This window comes from Mesoplodon densirostris, chromosome 4 (assembly GCF_025265405.1).
Source record: "Mesoplodon densirostris isolate mMesDen1 chromosome 4, mMesDen1 primary haplotype, whole genome shotgun sequence".
NCBI classification, from domain to species: Eukaryota; Metazoa; Chordata; class Mammalia; order Artiodactyla; family Ziphiidae; genus Mesoplodon; species Mesoplodon densirostris.
Window position 1 is genome coordinate 124,443,501 of NC_082664.1, and position 15,210 is coordinate 124,458,710.

Sequence of the window (15,210 nt, forward strand, 5' to 3'; positions counted from 1 at the left end):
AATTTGGTGATGGTTTTGTACAACATACCTTTTGTGTGTCAACATACTAAAACCCACTGAGCTATATACTGTTTTTTGTTTTTTTTTTTTTTTTTTTTTTTGCGGTACGCGGGCCTCTCACTGTTGTGGCCTCTCCCATTGCGGGGCACAGGCTCCGGACGCGCAGGCTCAGTGGCCACGGCTCACGGGCCCAGCCGCTCCGCGGCATGTGGGATCTTCCCGGACCAGGGCACGAACCCATGTCCCCCGCATCAGCAGGCGGACTCTCAACCACTGCGCCACCAGGGAAGCCCCATGAGCTATATACTCTTAAAGGGAGAATTTTATGGTATGTGAATTATATTTCAACAAAACCGTTATAAAAAAAACTTTCTACAGAGAAAATGCAGCTGGGCATCGAGTTGCTCCTTGCACAATTCCACAGTCTGTCATTCACGTAGACTAAGAGATAAACGATGCTCCCTTGGGTGGGCAACATGGTGGCCCTGCTCAATTTTCCAGGTAAATTCTACCGAGCTGTCAGGAATATATAATTCTAATATTATACAAATATTACATATATTTTCCATAGAATAAATAGGCAACACTCTCCAACTCATTTGTGGTTGGCACCATCTTAATCCCCAGTCCAGGGGAGGGCAGTATAAGAAGGAAAAATTTCAGGCCAACTCAATAAATAGATTAAAGGATCCTGGACAAAATATCAGCTGATTTCAGTGACAGATTAAAAAGATACTCCATCATGACCAAGTAATATTTAAATGCAAGGTTGGGGACTTCCCTGGCGGTCCAGTGGTTAAGATTCCACACTTCCACTGCAGGGGGCACAGGTTTGATCCCTGGTCAGGGAATTAAGATCCCACATGCTGCGCGGTACGGCCAAAATAAATAAATATATAAATAAATAAGTAAATAAGTAAGTAAGTAAAAATAAAAAGAATAAATAAAATAAATAAAGAAATGCGAAGTTGGTTTAACATTAGTAAATCAATGTAATTCACCACGTTAATAACTTAAATGAATCATAATGGCCATCTCAAAAGATATACTGATAGAAAAAAGAATTTATTACTGATTAGAGGGAAAAAAATCCTAGAAAACTAGGGATAGAAAGGAATATTCTTAACCTGATAAAGGTTATTTATACACATACACCCACACACACAAACACACACACACACCCATACACACAGAAAGAGCTAACATTATATTAAATGATGAAATGTTGAAAGCATTCATTTGGATTAAAATCAAGAACAATACAAAAAGCCTGCAATCATGACTCCCTTTCGTAAGCTCCCAGGTCTTCTCGTGGTGGTGATCCAAGCGCCCACTTTGAGAAATTCTCGGCTGGAGAAATCAGTTGCCCTATTGAGACGGCTTCTTGTTTCAGGTGCCCAAGCCCATCTACCCAACACCACTCCCAGCCACTGATCTGGCTCTGCTTCCGTTCCTTCATAATTATCCCACTACTCTATTTCATTTTTCTTGGATCTTCACAATAGCTCTGGGAGACAGATATTATCTCCATCTCACAGATAAGGAAACTGAGGCTTGGAGAGGCTACAAGTCTTGTCCAAATTCCCACAGTAAGCGGCAGAGCTACAGTGCCAGGCTGGGAAATGCTTTGTAGCATCTCTGGGATCTTCCTGCCTGTGCCCCTAAATTAAGGCTTCCAGGACAATATGGTGAGTTTACCTGTAGCCTGGGAGCCAAGGCTACCGTTAACAAAAGATTCTCAATTTGACACAAAATACTCTTGTTTCCTGGCCAACTGTCATGCCATGTTCCATATGAACTTGCTGTCTAGACTTCCCTGTTTGTCTCTAGGTTGGGTCTGTGTAGGAATCAACACCTAGATATTTATTCCATTCCTTGAGCTGTTTGCTCACATCTTTCACAACGCCCTAACGTACCCAGGTCTGTTGTTAGACACAGGGAGAGTTGAAATTGTGAGGTATGTACCCAAGTCCTACCTTCTCCGGGAAGGGAGAACTGTCCTTTCCTGTGAGTAGTCCATTAGGAAGAAAGCACCAGAATTAGAACCCCAAGGATGCCAAGAGGCGGTGCCCCACTCTCCTCTGATGGGTGAGGCTCAGAGAGGGTAGGGAAGTGGCCCAGGCCACACAGCTGGTTGATATACGAAGGGAGAGGTGGCCATATAGGGCAGCCTGCAGAGGTGCCAACCAACAGCTGAAGGGGCTCAGGGAAGGGAGAGGGTACCTGCAGCTCCACGGAGAAGGAGGCCAGAAAGGGGGATGGAGGGGCAGGGGAGGTAAGCCTTCTTCAAACAGAGATCAAGAGAAGTGAATGTCCAATCTGGTGGGAAGTCTAGAGAGAGCACCAGTGTGGCTGGAGAAGAGGGTTTACAGATGAAAAACAGTGGGGAAGGTGGGTTGGGGTTGGGCCTGTGAATACCAGGCAGGGAGCTGGGGTGGGAGTCTGTGGGAGGTACTGCTTAATTAATGTCTCCTCCCAACACACTCCACCCCTCAAAGTGCGGAGTGCACAGGAGAGCTGATAATAATAATAACGGCCAACAATACTGACTTCACCATATGCCAGGCACTTCCCATGGGTTACCTCATTTAATCCTCACCATTACCCGAGGAAGCAGATTCTAGCACCACCCCATTTTACAGATGCAGAAACTGAGGTAGGGAGACTAAGGGCACTCTGCCCAAGGTCATTCTGCAGACCAAGTACTGGAACCCACAGAGACCACCAAAAGTAAACTTAATATTTCTATGAAGTCTCCTATTTTAAATACTCATGAAAATTACACATTTTCTCCTTAATATGTTTGCATCTGTTTGAATATTTTGAAAATGCCTTTCCCCCTCCCCCACTAAATCCTCAAATAAAACTACCCTCCAGGCAGGCAGAGCCACTGTGTTTCCTCCGTGGCCACATGAACCTTGGGCATGATGCTGGGAAACCCAGTAGCAGATGCAGGAGCCCAAGGAAGGTTCTGAAGTAAACGGATGTGAGGTGTAATGTTGGTTCTCTGCCTCTGACTAGTGCCATTTTCCTAAAAAGAAAATTGTCATCTCCATCATTTATGAAAAACTGGACAGAGAAGACACATTAATCTTCAGCCCTCAGGGGGCGTCCGGTCCTCACCCTCAGAAACCCCATACATTCAGAATCCTGGCAGTTTACCCAAGGCCCCAGTGAGACCACTCTCTCTCCTTCACTTCTTTCCTGGGCACAGTCTCTGAACCCAACCTTGACCAAAACTCCCAGGGAGATACCCGAGCAGATACCCATAATCCCCGCCCCAAGAGTTCCCACACCTGCCCCCTAGTTTCCCAGCTCCAGGCCTTCATTCGTGCCATTTCTTCACTTGGAGTGCTCTCCCCGCCTCCCAAATTCTACCCATCCTCAAACCCAATCTTACAGATCGCCCCCTTTGTGGAGACATCCCTGATTCCCTTCTCCGCCATGATGGAAGTGACCAATCCCTCTTCTGAAGCCATCTGTCCCTCTCTGAGCACACACCCTAATCCACTTTGCAACGGAAGTGCTCCTGCACAATTTTAAATCTTCCCAACCAACACAGAGCCCCTTAAGGGCAGGATTTGTATGTGATTCTTCTCTGGGCCCCGCACAGAGTAACACCTTGCACATAGTAGGCAGTCAATAAAAATGTCACGAGTGAATGAATCAAAAGATCACTGTGTCTCCGCTAATCACAGCCACTAGTTCTCTGTGAGTAGGACCAACCGGGGCAGTGCACCAGGAAGAGATGCCTACAGTCTTGTGAGAACAGAGGTGGGCCACCTGCCCAACAGCATTGTGGGAACCTGGTCTCATTTCCAGTGTGTCTGTTACCTGCCGCATCCTCATCTCTGCCCTTCAACTGCTCCGCATCCTTCTGATTTTCCCCCAATGCCATCTAGCTGGCATCACCTAGCCGCACAGGCTTTTAGGAAGAGGGTCTGGTGGTTTGTCTCCTCTTAACCTTCCATTCATGATGCTGAGATCATTTGGGATTTATTTTTCTGGGGAAAGTCGTAAGGGCTTGGCGGTCGGCTGGGCGGAAAGGAGATCTCCCCTCCCTCCGTGACATCCTCCAGATGAAACATCCATGAAACAAGTTATTCTTGTTCAGTCAAAGAGGAAGGAGACATAACACCGAAACAAGGGTGTAATGAGATGACGCTTACTTTGCAAGGGAAGGAGGAGGTGCACCACTGGCATAGCTCACAAGCAGCATGACCTCTCCTAAGGCTTATTAAAAACGCAGATTATCAATGCATCCCAGGTGTTTCGGGGTAGCTGCCCTTGAGCACCCAGGCACAGGCAGATCAATAACTCTTCATCGCCTCAACACACACCTGGCCTGGGCCTCCTGCAAGGGATGAGGACAACCACAAAGCCACACTCTGAGGTGACTCTGCCCCTGGCCTGCTTTCAAGCACCCACGGGAGTGTCCTTAAAAAACTGTCACTCAGACAAGTGCTGCTAGCTTCACCTGTGTAGCTTGAATCAGTAGTCTCAATAATGACTCTGCTTCGGGAAAAAATACAGATGTCACAGGGAAGGGCTACAACTTAAACGGTTTTAGGATCACTTCCGTTTCCAGGTTTGGTGTAGGTGAGGGAAACAGGAGGCTCGAATTCCCCCAAGGGAGTCTGGGAGGGGCTCCTTGAAGAGAGTGGGTGTACACAGGGCAGACTGGTTGAAGACATAGCAGTCGCCATGTTGCAGAGGCCAAGCCCTAGTCCCAGCCTGGAACTCAACCACCGGAACAACAGCACGTACCTGGGGCACCTGTTCTATGCTGAACAGCCTGGGGAGCTTCAGGCTCAGCATCTTGAAGCCGAGCTGGGAAGACTGGTGGGTGACAGCCGGTCCCTGTCACCAGGCCTCGCTCAAAGTTCTGACATGGCTCCGGATGCCTCTGGCCAGCCAATGTCCGAGCTGCTTCACTGAAAGAATACAGCATGAAGAACTCCAGTGAGTGTCAGCCTAACTCCAGCTGGATCAAGACTGTCAGATTGTTTACCTAAGGAACATACCCTTGCTTGTGATGGCAAAATAACCAGGCTTCCTTAAAAACAATAGTGAAACTCTCAGACTGCTGAGTCATTCACTCCGAGAGTGATAGAGGGAGGTACTTAAATCATAATAGGGCAATCATAAAATTACAGCGCTGGGGCTTCCCTGGTGGCGCAGTGGTTGAGAGTCCGCCTGCCGATGCGGGAGACTTGGGTTCGTGCCCCGGTCCGGGAGGATCCCACATGCCGCGGAGCGGCTGGTCCCGTGAGCCATGGTCGCTGAGCCTGCGCGACCGGAGCCTGTGCTCCGCAACGGGAGAGGCCACAGCAGTGAGAGGCCCGCATACCGCAAAAAGAAAAAAAAAAAAAAAAAAAAAAAAAGTTGATACTTTGCAAACAAATGAACAACACTGATGTAAGTGGGCCTGGCACACCTTGGTCCTCCTGGTTTTCTGATCTAAATCACCAAGACACTTTCACTTCCAGATATACCACTAATTCACCTGGTGGCAGGATGAGAGGCAGTGGTCTGCTACCAGGGGAGACTCAGGCACATCAGAAAAACCTCTAGCAATAATGGGACCAAGGTTGGGTTTCCACGGACTTGCCCACCTTGGTCCCCTGGTTCTCCCTGGATTTCAATGTCATGGGCAAGAAAAAGGAAAGAAATGGTCCCTACTCTCACAGCACACACCATCCAGGAAGGATGACCCAACGAAACATACAAAAGGAGGGTAATACTTAGTAGCATACGATTCACACACTTCATTCAACCAGTGTGTCCGGCATTTTTATCATGTGACGAATAAGGTTAAGGGCTCAATGTAGAGCTGATTACACCCTGTGAGTTGCAGTAGCTGGAGGGAAAAGGAGAATTTAACTGAAATAAAAATTGCATAGGTTTGTGACACACAGAATGGAGGAAAATAGGTGTCCTCCATACCATTGTATTCCTATGTTGCACAGGAAAAAATTTTTAAAAAGATGAAAAGACAGTCCTTGTCCCCAAGAAATGTATAAAGGAAAAGATGAGACAGATATGCACCCAACTAACCAGGACAAGTCACCCTCAAAGGACAGGAACCCTCACCCACTCTGTGCCAAGCCTGTGCTGGTCACCTTGCCTGCCCACCTGGTCTCCTTCACCTTCACCACTCCGTCTCAGGAATTAAGGCAGAGCAGTTAAGGGCCTCGGGGTTGGATTCAAGCCACATGGGTTTAAAGACTGGTTTGCCATTTCCTGTGCAATTCCAGGCAAGGAACTTAACTCCTTGTGCCTTACTTTCCCCATCTGTGAAATGGAAATAACAGCAGTTACTTTCTTCATAGGGTGGTGGTTATGATTAAAAGAGAGAGCCTATGTAAAGGGCCTGCCATAAAGTAAAGATCCAACAAACACTTGCTATTGTTATTCATTTTCAGATATGAAACTGATTTTATACTTTGCAGGCAGGAAAACCGAGGTGTTGGAAAGTTAGGGGGCTTGCCAAAGATGCTATCACTTGATTTCCGGTTTGCGTGGATGTCTGTGGAGGGAGGTTGGGGTGGGGATGGGGATGCTTCTGCAGTTGTGTTATTTGATCTGAGGACTACAGGCTACGTAGAGAGATTGGAGACTTCGAAACTGAATTCTGTAGGACCCTAAGTTACATTCCAGGGACCACTTTTTTGGGGGTGGATGCTGTAGTCACTAGGAGCAACAGAAAGGTTACTTCTACCCCTATTTCAACCAGAAGAATGTCTTGGTTGAAATTTTTCTGAATTATAGTAAAAATATAATAACACAAGTCCTCTCTTTGAGGAAGAAAATATAAGAGGCAAAAGTTTCCTTTTAAGAAGAGAAGTAACTTTGATTAAGGGGAATTAAGTCCTAGCACAAAGCACTAGGACTTAATTTTTCTTTGCTACTGAGAAAAGATGAAAAATACAGTGTTCACTATGATGTTTATAACCTAGATGCTAAACAATGACCCTCTTTGCCAATTAATCAGGTTGAGACAAACTCACAGGTAAGACCAAACTTGACCTTGCTGTTTCAACGGTTGGAGATTTCTTGTGTGGTGTTTTTCCACCATTCAAAGAAATAAAGACTCTCCCATTAATACATTGTTATTTTGCATGTAAAATGTAAACCTTTATGTTTGTCAGTACTGTGAAACATCCATGGATGATCATGGGCAGTGATTAAAGCATAGCTGATGATTTGTATGTTGTGCCTATTGTTAATCATTTCAGATTAACTGCACATAAAATGAACTCACTGGTCTTTTTAGCCATCACAAGCTAAAGCTCTTAATTTCACCAACATTGTAAAAACCAGAGTGTAATTTCCAGTATTTCAAACTGCAGCTTGGTTTGTTGTCTCTTTTCACAGAGGTCTAGAAATAAGACTGAATAAAACAAAAGGCTTCAGAGAAGTCTGAAATCAACACACAATGTGAGGGACTTCCCTGGTGGTCCAGTGGCTAAGACTCCATGCTCCCAATGCAGGGGACCTGGGTTCGATCCCTGGTCAGGGAACTAGGTCCCACATGCATGCCGCAACTAAGAGTTCGCATGCTGCAATGAAAAGATCCCACGAGCCGCAACTAAGACCCAACACAGCCAAATACATAAATAAGTATTTTTTAAAACCCACAATGTGAAGCTTTGCTGATATTTCAACAGTATATTGGTGTTCCATATAGGATTTCATTTAAAAGAGGATCCACAGCTTTAAAATATGTTTTAAAGCAGCTTTTTTTTAAAAAAAGGAAAATGGGCTGTTATACACTTTCAGGGACCTGCCAAGTTCTCCTGATTTAGCCCTAAAAAAAAAAATAATAATAATAAGACAAATCACAACAACAAAACCACCACCAGGAGGTTTCAGGCTAGTCCTCGCAGATTTAACCAAGGGAAATTAACAAGAGGTGAAATTTGCACCTGACTTCTTACCTGTTTCAGGCTAGTGCTCCACCCATATTCCCGGACCCTCCCCCAGTAAACTTTAGCCTACACACTGTGTATCTCAGGCCTTAAAGAACATAGCCAGCAAAACTTATCACCTCCCGAATGAATATGTTTACATATTAGGTGGCTGAATATAAACTGATGGGCTGCTTCCCCAATGAGAGGGTCCAAAAAAATATACAACTTCTAGGGATGCAAATGGTACACACTCTCTTCATCACATTAATTTATTAATTTAGTTATACGTACCTATTTAGAATCCCTTACCATATCCAACATAGTATTAATTTAATTTTATTTATTTATTTTAATAAATTTATTTATTTATTTATTTTGGCTGCGTTGGGTCTTCGTTGCTGTGCGCCGGCATTTTCTAGTTGTGGTGAGCGGGGGTTACTCTTCATTGTGGTATGAGGGCTTCTCACTGCAGTGGCTTCTCTTGTTGCGGAGCTCGGGCTCTAGGCGCGCGGGCTTCAGTAGTTGTGGCTCGCAGGTTCAGTAGTTGTGGCTCGTGGGCTCTAGAGCACAGGCTTAGTAGTTGTGGCGCATGGGCTTAGTTGCTCCGTGGCATGTGGGATCATCCCGGAGCAGAGCTCGAACCCGTGTCCCCTGCATTGGCAGGCAGATCCGTAACCACCACACCACCAGGGAAGTCCCAGTATTAATTTTAAAATATTGTTTTTCCACTCCTAGTTCATAGAAATGTGTGTTCACAATCTTTGCATGCATCTTTGACAACAGCATCTTCATAACACAGCCACTTTTTGGAGTCACCTAACACAGTTTAAGTAAAATATTCTCATTTCCATCTAAGTTATTTGAAAGCTACACGTTTTGAAGCTGTGTTTAATGCTATTGCTAAAAATGTACCCAAGTCACAAGTATTCATTTGCTATTATGACACTGTAGGCAATTTGCTTTCAAACACTTCACACAGACAGTGTGATGTGAAAATGTTAGTTTTAACCCATACCCCTGGGGTGGTGGCTCATTAGCATTTGAAAGACAAACCTGAAGCTCATATTCCAGAGGCCACACCTCTGGTTCAGTTGGGGTTATTTTTGATGAACACCAGAGGGTTTACTAATTAGCCAGATGAATGCTGTCTCATTGGAGAACTGAGTGGAATTAGAGATATGTACACTGATGAGACGTGTCGCCCAGGCACCCTCCCTCCTGCATGAGCAGAGGGTGCCCCAAAGTGGCTCCCCCTCTGAATGAGCCCAGATGAGCCCTATAAGGAGGATTCTGGGCTTGAACCCACAAGAAGTTCAGCTGACACATGCCACCACACAGCTCTCACATCAGCTCACACGAACTTTCAAGAAAGGTGCGTTAGAGCCCCTAAGAGTGTAGGTTGCAGGGACTTCTGCCAACAAAACAGGTCATCTTAATGTTTTTGTGCCCGCTTGCTGGAAAATATTTGAATGGGGGGAGGGGACAGGGGGGTGGGACTCAGCCTGAGACTCCCACTGTGCTGCGCCACCTGCCGGTCAGGTTGGGGGTCCTCTAGCCCTCGTGGACCTCGAAGTACTGATAGTGCCTGAGACTGTATTTCCAGGAACTTCACATGTGCTCGGCTGGAAGTCACACCACCACTTCGTGTACCACTAAGACCGAAAAGAAATTGTCACCAATTATAATCATGAGACAGCAGTGACTGGAAATGAATCCTGATTTCAGAGCTGTTTTCATGTTAAAAAAAAAAAAAAAGTGCACATAGTAACTGATGAAATACAGTGAGGGTAAACGAGTGATTGGCTCAGGTCAGTCTGCATAGCTACTCTCTCCAGATCCACTACTCTGCTTTTTACAGGGATCATTAAAAGCTCCTTGACAACAAAACCAGTACTTGCAAATGGAAGACCAGATTCCTGGGAATAAATCTCAATCTGTATTACATTTTTTTTTCTATGAAGTTTTATTCTCAAAATATAAAAAACCACCACACACAAAGAGACTAAGATGTTCTCTCGCAGCACTTGCTTGCCTCAGTCCTAATGAAGAACACAGACTCCCACACTAATGGACAAGTGCCTCCCTAGCTCTAAGTCACTTAAAGGAGGCAACCTCCTTGGCCACCTGACCACCAGGAGCTCTAGCAGTTGATCTGGAGCCCAGATGCCAGGGTGAGTTTCTCAGTGGAATCTAATATTGCTAGAAGAGCTTTGCTTATGCAGCAAAAAACACAAACACATCGGCCTCTTCCCTTAGAACACATCCATCTCACATGCTCGGGGACTGCTGTGCAGGGACGCCTGGTGTGGCCTGGCGAGGCAGGGTATACATGGCCCCCAAGAACTGGTCTGCAATCCTTCCTGCTTCTCTGAGCCCACTCAGCAGAGCACCATGGACCGTGGCTGGGTAGTTACGGATTGTATGTTCTCCAGCAAAGAAGAGTCGTGGAATAGGCTGTGGGGCACCTGGAATTGAGGGGCCAGGAGTGATTGGCTGAGCCATTAGGTCATAGTCATTTCCAGATGATCCTGCGGCTACATAGGAATAGGAGCCCCGGGCCCAGGGATCAGCACGCCAGCGAGACACCACTGTTTCCTTGGGCTGGGGCACTGCACTGCTACCAAAAATCCCTTTGAGAATGGCCAGGCATCGGCCAACAATCACACCATCACTTATGTTTTCCATGATGCCAGCAGCTTCTCCTGCCACTAGTGCCAATAGTATTGGAGCTTTATAGAGGTTCCAGAAGAGGAAGAGCTCACCCCTGCTGGCAGTCGTACTGCCAACATGTCCGAACAAATTGACACTTGGATCCCAGAATACGCGGTCAAAACACAACACGACCTTGTTAAGGTTGCCAAATCCCATCCTTTGGACTGCAGATGTTTTCCACTCAGGAAGAGGTGGCACAAACTGAACAGCTGGTGGCTGCTGCTTCAACACACCCAAGGGAAGGGTACAGAGAACTGCATCACACTTATAAATAAACGTCTGGCTCGTGGAGCGGGTATTCACAGCTATCACTTCACATCCTGAAGCTGTGTAGCGAACCTGCCGAACTGCTGTATTCAGTTTAATGTCCAGGCCTTCTGCTAACGCCACAGGCACACATGAGTAGCCATTCCTCACTGTCAGGTGGCTGCCAGTAAACTCAAAGTCATCATCCTGATCCCAATGTTTAAGGGAAAGTGTAGAGAGAGGTGTGGCATTAGCAAATTCAAGATTTGCAAAATGCCAGTCAAGTATTTGTCTGTCTCTTGACGAGAGATACACATCACTTGGAGGATTGGCTTCCAATTCTTGAAGTTTTTCTTCTAGCTTTCCTTGTGTTTCAGCTAATTCATCATATTCCTTGCATAAGGCAGTTAGATCCCTGTGTTTGCTTTTCACTAAGAACTCAGCAGTGATATCTCTGGGTGGCTTGACTTCAGATGCTTCTTTGTATTGCTGATGGAGTTCTTTAATTTTCTCTTTTAAATTTACCATCTTATTAAGAAGTTCTTTCAGTTCCTCCTGAGTTTTCACTATCTTCTTCCAATGTTCAATCTGCTCATCTTTGACATGCTTTTCTTGTAACTGAATGACAACTTCCAATGCCTGGCCAAGGGACACAGGCTTATTATTGAGGACATTGAAGTCTAGTTGATGACTAAGGTAAGATGTAGCTTCTAGCAACCGGTTAAACTCTTGCTCTACCATTTCATCTTTCTCTTTAGGAACAGCTTGTCCATTAGCTTCATAAAGTGGGCATTTTTGCTTGATCTTGGCCAGTTCCATATTTACTTGCTTGCTAACCACAGCCATGGGATTCCCTCCAAGACCTGTTACTACCATGGCTCCAAGATCAGCTACGTAGTTTCCTTTGCGAAATGTAGCAACTCGTCCATCCACACGATCCCTGGCTTCCAGAAGTGTGACATCCATTCCAAAACTTTGTAACTGACGAGCTGCTGCCAAGCCCGAGACTCCAGAGCCTATAATGATTACCTTTCCTGTCTTTTTAGTTGGGAGGGGCTTTATCCTCTTATAGATGCCGAAGTTGATAAGACCATGACGCTCTAAATAACTGTGAACTCGGTGGACAAGCACAGTATCACTGTTGTAAGGCGCTTCTAATTGTTGGAGAGTAGCCTCAAAGGTCAGCTGAATCTTTGGATTATCCAACCACAACTGCAATGTGCGGTTTCTAATGAACAGAAAAACCTTCTGGGTCTGCTGTGGTCCACTGATGATATCTGGAAAACAGGCTGCTTCTTGAGAAGTCATCCGGTCATGAGGAAGTCTACTCTGGAAAGCTGCACCCTCCACACCAGATGGTTCCTCAGGCTCACTTTCATTTTCTTCCTCAGGTGGGGCTTGAGGGGGTGGTGGGGGAAGCTTCTTTTCCTTCTCTGCTTTAGCATTTCTCTCTTCTTCTGAATAATACTCATCTTCTGAGAGGTTGGCCAAACTTTCATCCATCTCTCTGTACTCTACCTTCGCCCGCTTGCGCCGACTGGTCCGTCGCCCCTCCGGAGTCTCTGCGATTCCCGTTTCCATGGGGGTCGCAGACCCAGGCACGACGGTAGGCCCAGCTTGAGGCCCGGCGGACCCCGGCGGCTCAGCCAGGCCCCCGGGGGGCGAGGCCCGCGGGGGCTCCTTCTTGCGGGGAGTGCGCTCCCCGGCCGCCCCCGGCCCGGCTTCGGCAGGGCCGGATAGGCCCGCGGGCGGCGCGGCCACCTCAGAGCCGTTCTCCGAGCCGCCCGCTGCCCCGGCACCGGCCTCCGACCCGGCCGCCGCCGCCGCTGCCGCCGCCGCCGCCGCCGCCGCGGCTGCTGCCTTCTTCCCAGACAACATCTCGGGCCGCCTGGCTGCGGACGGCCGTAAGGGCCGCTCGGTCTGTCGGTCCGTGAGTCCGGAGTCGCCTCGCTTCACTTCACACACTCCGCGCGCTGCCAACCGCCGCCTCGTAGGCACGCGCTAAGCGCGCTCCGCGCGCTCCCGCCGCGCCCCTGTATTACATTTTTTGTCCTCTCTTTTTTTTTTTTTTTTTTTTTTTTTGTTTGGCGGTAAAAGGACCTCTCACTGCTGTGGCCTCTCCCATTGCAGAGCACAGGCTCCGGACGCGCAGGCTCAGCGGCCATGGCTCACGGGCCCAGCCGCTCCGCGGCATGTGGGATCCTCCTGGACCGGGGCACGAACCCGTGTCCCCTGCATTGGCAGGCAGACTCTCAACCACTGCGCCACCAGGGAAGCCCTCTCTTTTTAAATTGATTGTGTATGTCAGGTGTCTTCTGAAAGGATCCCAAACGAGCACTGACGGCGAGAGTTTCAGGTGACCGTGACTTCCTTCAAGCAGCCCATACAACCCATTGTTCAAAATACAGGAACAGAGTGACCCTAAATAGGAAAAACTCTGGATGGACCCAGCTCCCTCTTTTCTGAAAAATGTTATGTTGGAAACATAAAATTCCTTCCTGGGCATACATAGCAAAGGCAAAGAATGCTGTTTGGTAGGGAATCTCTCCATTGCTTGCTTTTAGAAAACTACAAGCATGAGATCAGGAAGCTCAGGAGAGGCCATCTAGTCCAAATTACCAACGGATGCATGGATGTCACCGAGGGCATTTCAGACAAGAGGTCATAGATTTGACCCAAAGAAGTGAGGTTACCAGCAGGAGTTCAGGTTCCATGAGAAGCCAGTGGGGAGTAAGTGGAGAGGGGACCAGAGTCACCTTTTGCCCCTACTCATCGGTCCGTCCTAGGCTGGGTGGGCCCCAGAGCTGTCTGAACGCTGACTGGTCCTGATAAGTCCCCAGCTTCCTGGATGTGGCAGGAGGCTGCTGGCTAAGGGGCAGCTGCTGGCGAGGCTCGGGGTCTGAGTCACACTTCAGACCCTCTGCCTCCTCCAGGCCTGTCGAGATGTCCTTCATGTTAAACAGAAAACAGCCCTGAGCCCAGGAGGTGACCGGGCAGAGTTTCCATCCCATCACTGTACCAGAGGACCACCAAAGGTCCTCAATACCACAGAGGACTAACATGCCCTTGGGGAAGAGGGTGGGAGGCAGAACCTAGAAGCGGCCCCACGCCACCTTCAGACGTGAAAATTAAGATCTTTTGAGTATCAAAGGACACTATCAAGAAACCAATAAGAGCCCATTGACAGATGAATGGATAAATAAGATGTGGTACATAAATGCAATGGAATATTGCTCAGCCTTGAAAAGGAACGAAAGTGGGTCATTTGTAGAGACGTGGTTGGACCCAGAGACTCTCGTACAGAGTGAAATAGGTCAGAAAGAGAAAAACAAATACTGTATGCTAACACATACATATGGAATCTAAAAAAAAAAAATGTTACCCATGAACCTAGTTGCAGGGCAGGAATAAAGATGTAGACACAGAGAATGGACTTGAGGACACGGGGTGGGAGGGCAAAGCTGGCGCGAAGTGAGAGTAGCATTGACATATATACACTACCAAATGTAAAACAGTTGGCTGGTGGGAAGCAGCCGCATAGCACAGGGAGACCAGCTCGGTGCTTTGAGATGACCTAGAGGGGTGGGATAGGGAGAATAGGAGGGAGATGCAAGAGGGAGGGGATATGGGGACATGTGTATGCATATGGCTGATTCACTTTGTTGTGCAACAGAAACTAACACAGTATTGTGAAGCAATTATACTCCAATAAACATCTATTAAAGAAAAAAGAGAGAGAAAAACAAATATCATATATTAACACATATATGTGGAATCTAGAAAAATGGTACAGATGAACCAGTTTGCAAGGCAGAAATAGAGACACAGATGTAGAGAACAAACGTATGGACACCAAGGGGGGAAAGCGGTGTTGGGGTGGTGGTGGTGGGATGAATTGGGAGATTGGGATTGACATGTACACACTAATATGTACAAAATGGATAACTAATTTAAAAAAAAAGAAAAAATATACTGACAGATAAAAAAAGAAAGTAATAAGACAGCCCACAGAGTGGGAGAAGATATTTGCAAACCACATATCTGATAAGAGATTAATATCCAGAATATATAAAAGCTCCTACAACTCAACAACAACAAAAATCAAACAACCCAGTTCAAAAGAACTTGAATAGACCTTTCTCCAAAGAAAATATACAAATGGCCAATAAGTACACAAAAAGATGCTCAGCACAACTAGTCATTAAGAAAATGCAAATCAAAACCACAATGAGATACCACTTCACACCCATTAGGTTGGCTATTACAAAAAAGAAAGAAAGAAAGAAAGAAAAGAACAAGTGTGGATGAGGATATGGAGAAATTAGAATCATAGTGCATT

At 46.7% G+C, this 15,210-nt stretch overlaps 1 protein-coding gene across 1 annotated transcript; it reads right to left on the reverse strand.

Annotated features, from left to right (window-relative positions):
* Window positions 1-9,857: 9,857 nt before the first annotated feature.
* LOC132488658 (lysine-specific histone demethylase 1A) lies at window positions 9,858-12,891 on the reverse strand. The gene has a single exon (XM_060097097.1). It carries the CDS (start codon window positions 12,747-12,749, stop codon window positions 10,182-10,184), a length of 2,568 nt encoding a protein of 855 aa, XP_059953080.1. The 5' UTR covers window positions 12,750-12,891; the 3' UTR covers window positions 9,858-10,181.
* Between the last annotated feature and the right edge of the window lie 2,319 nt (window positions 12,892-15,210).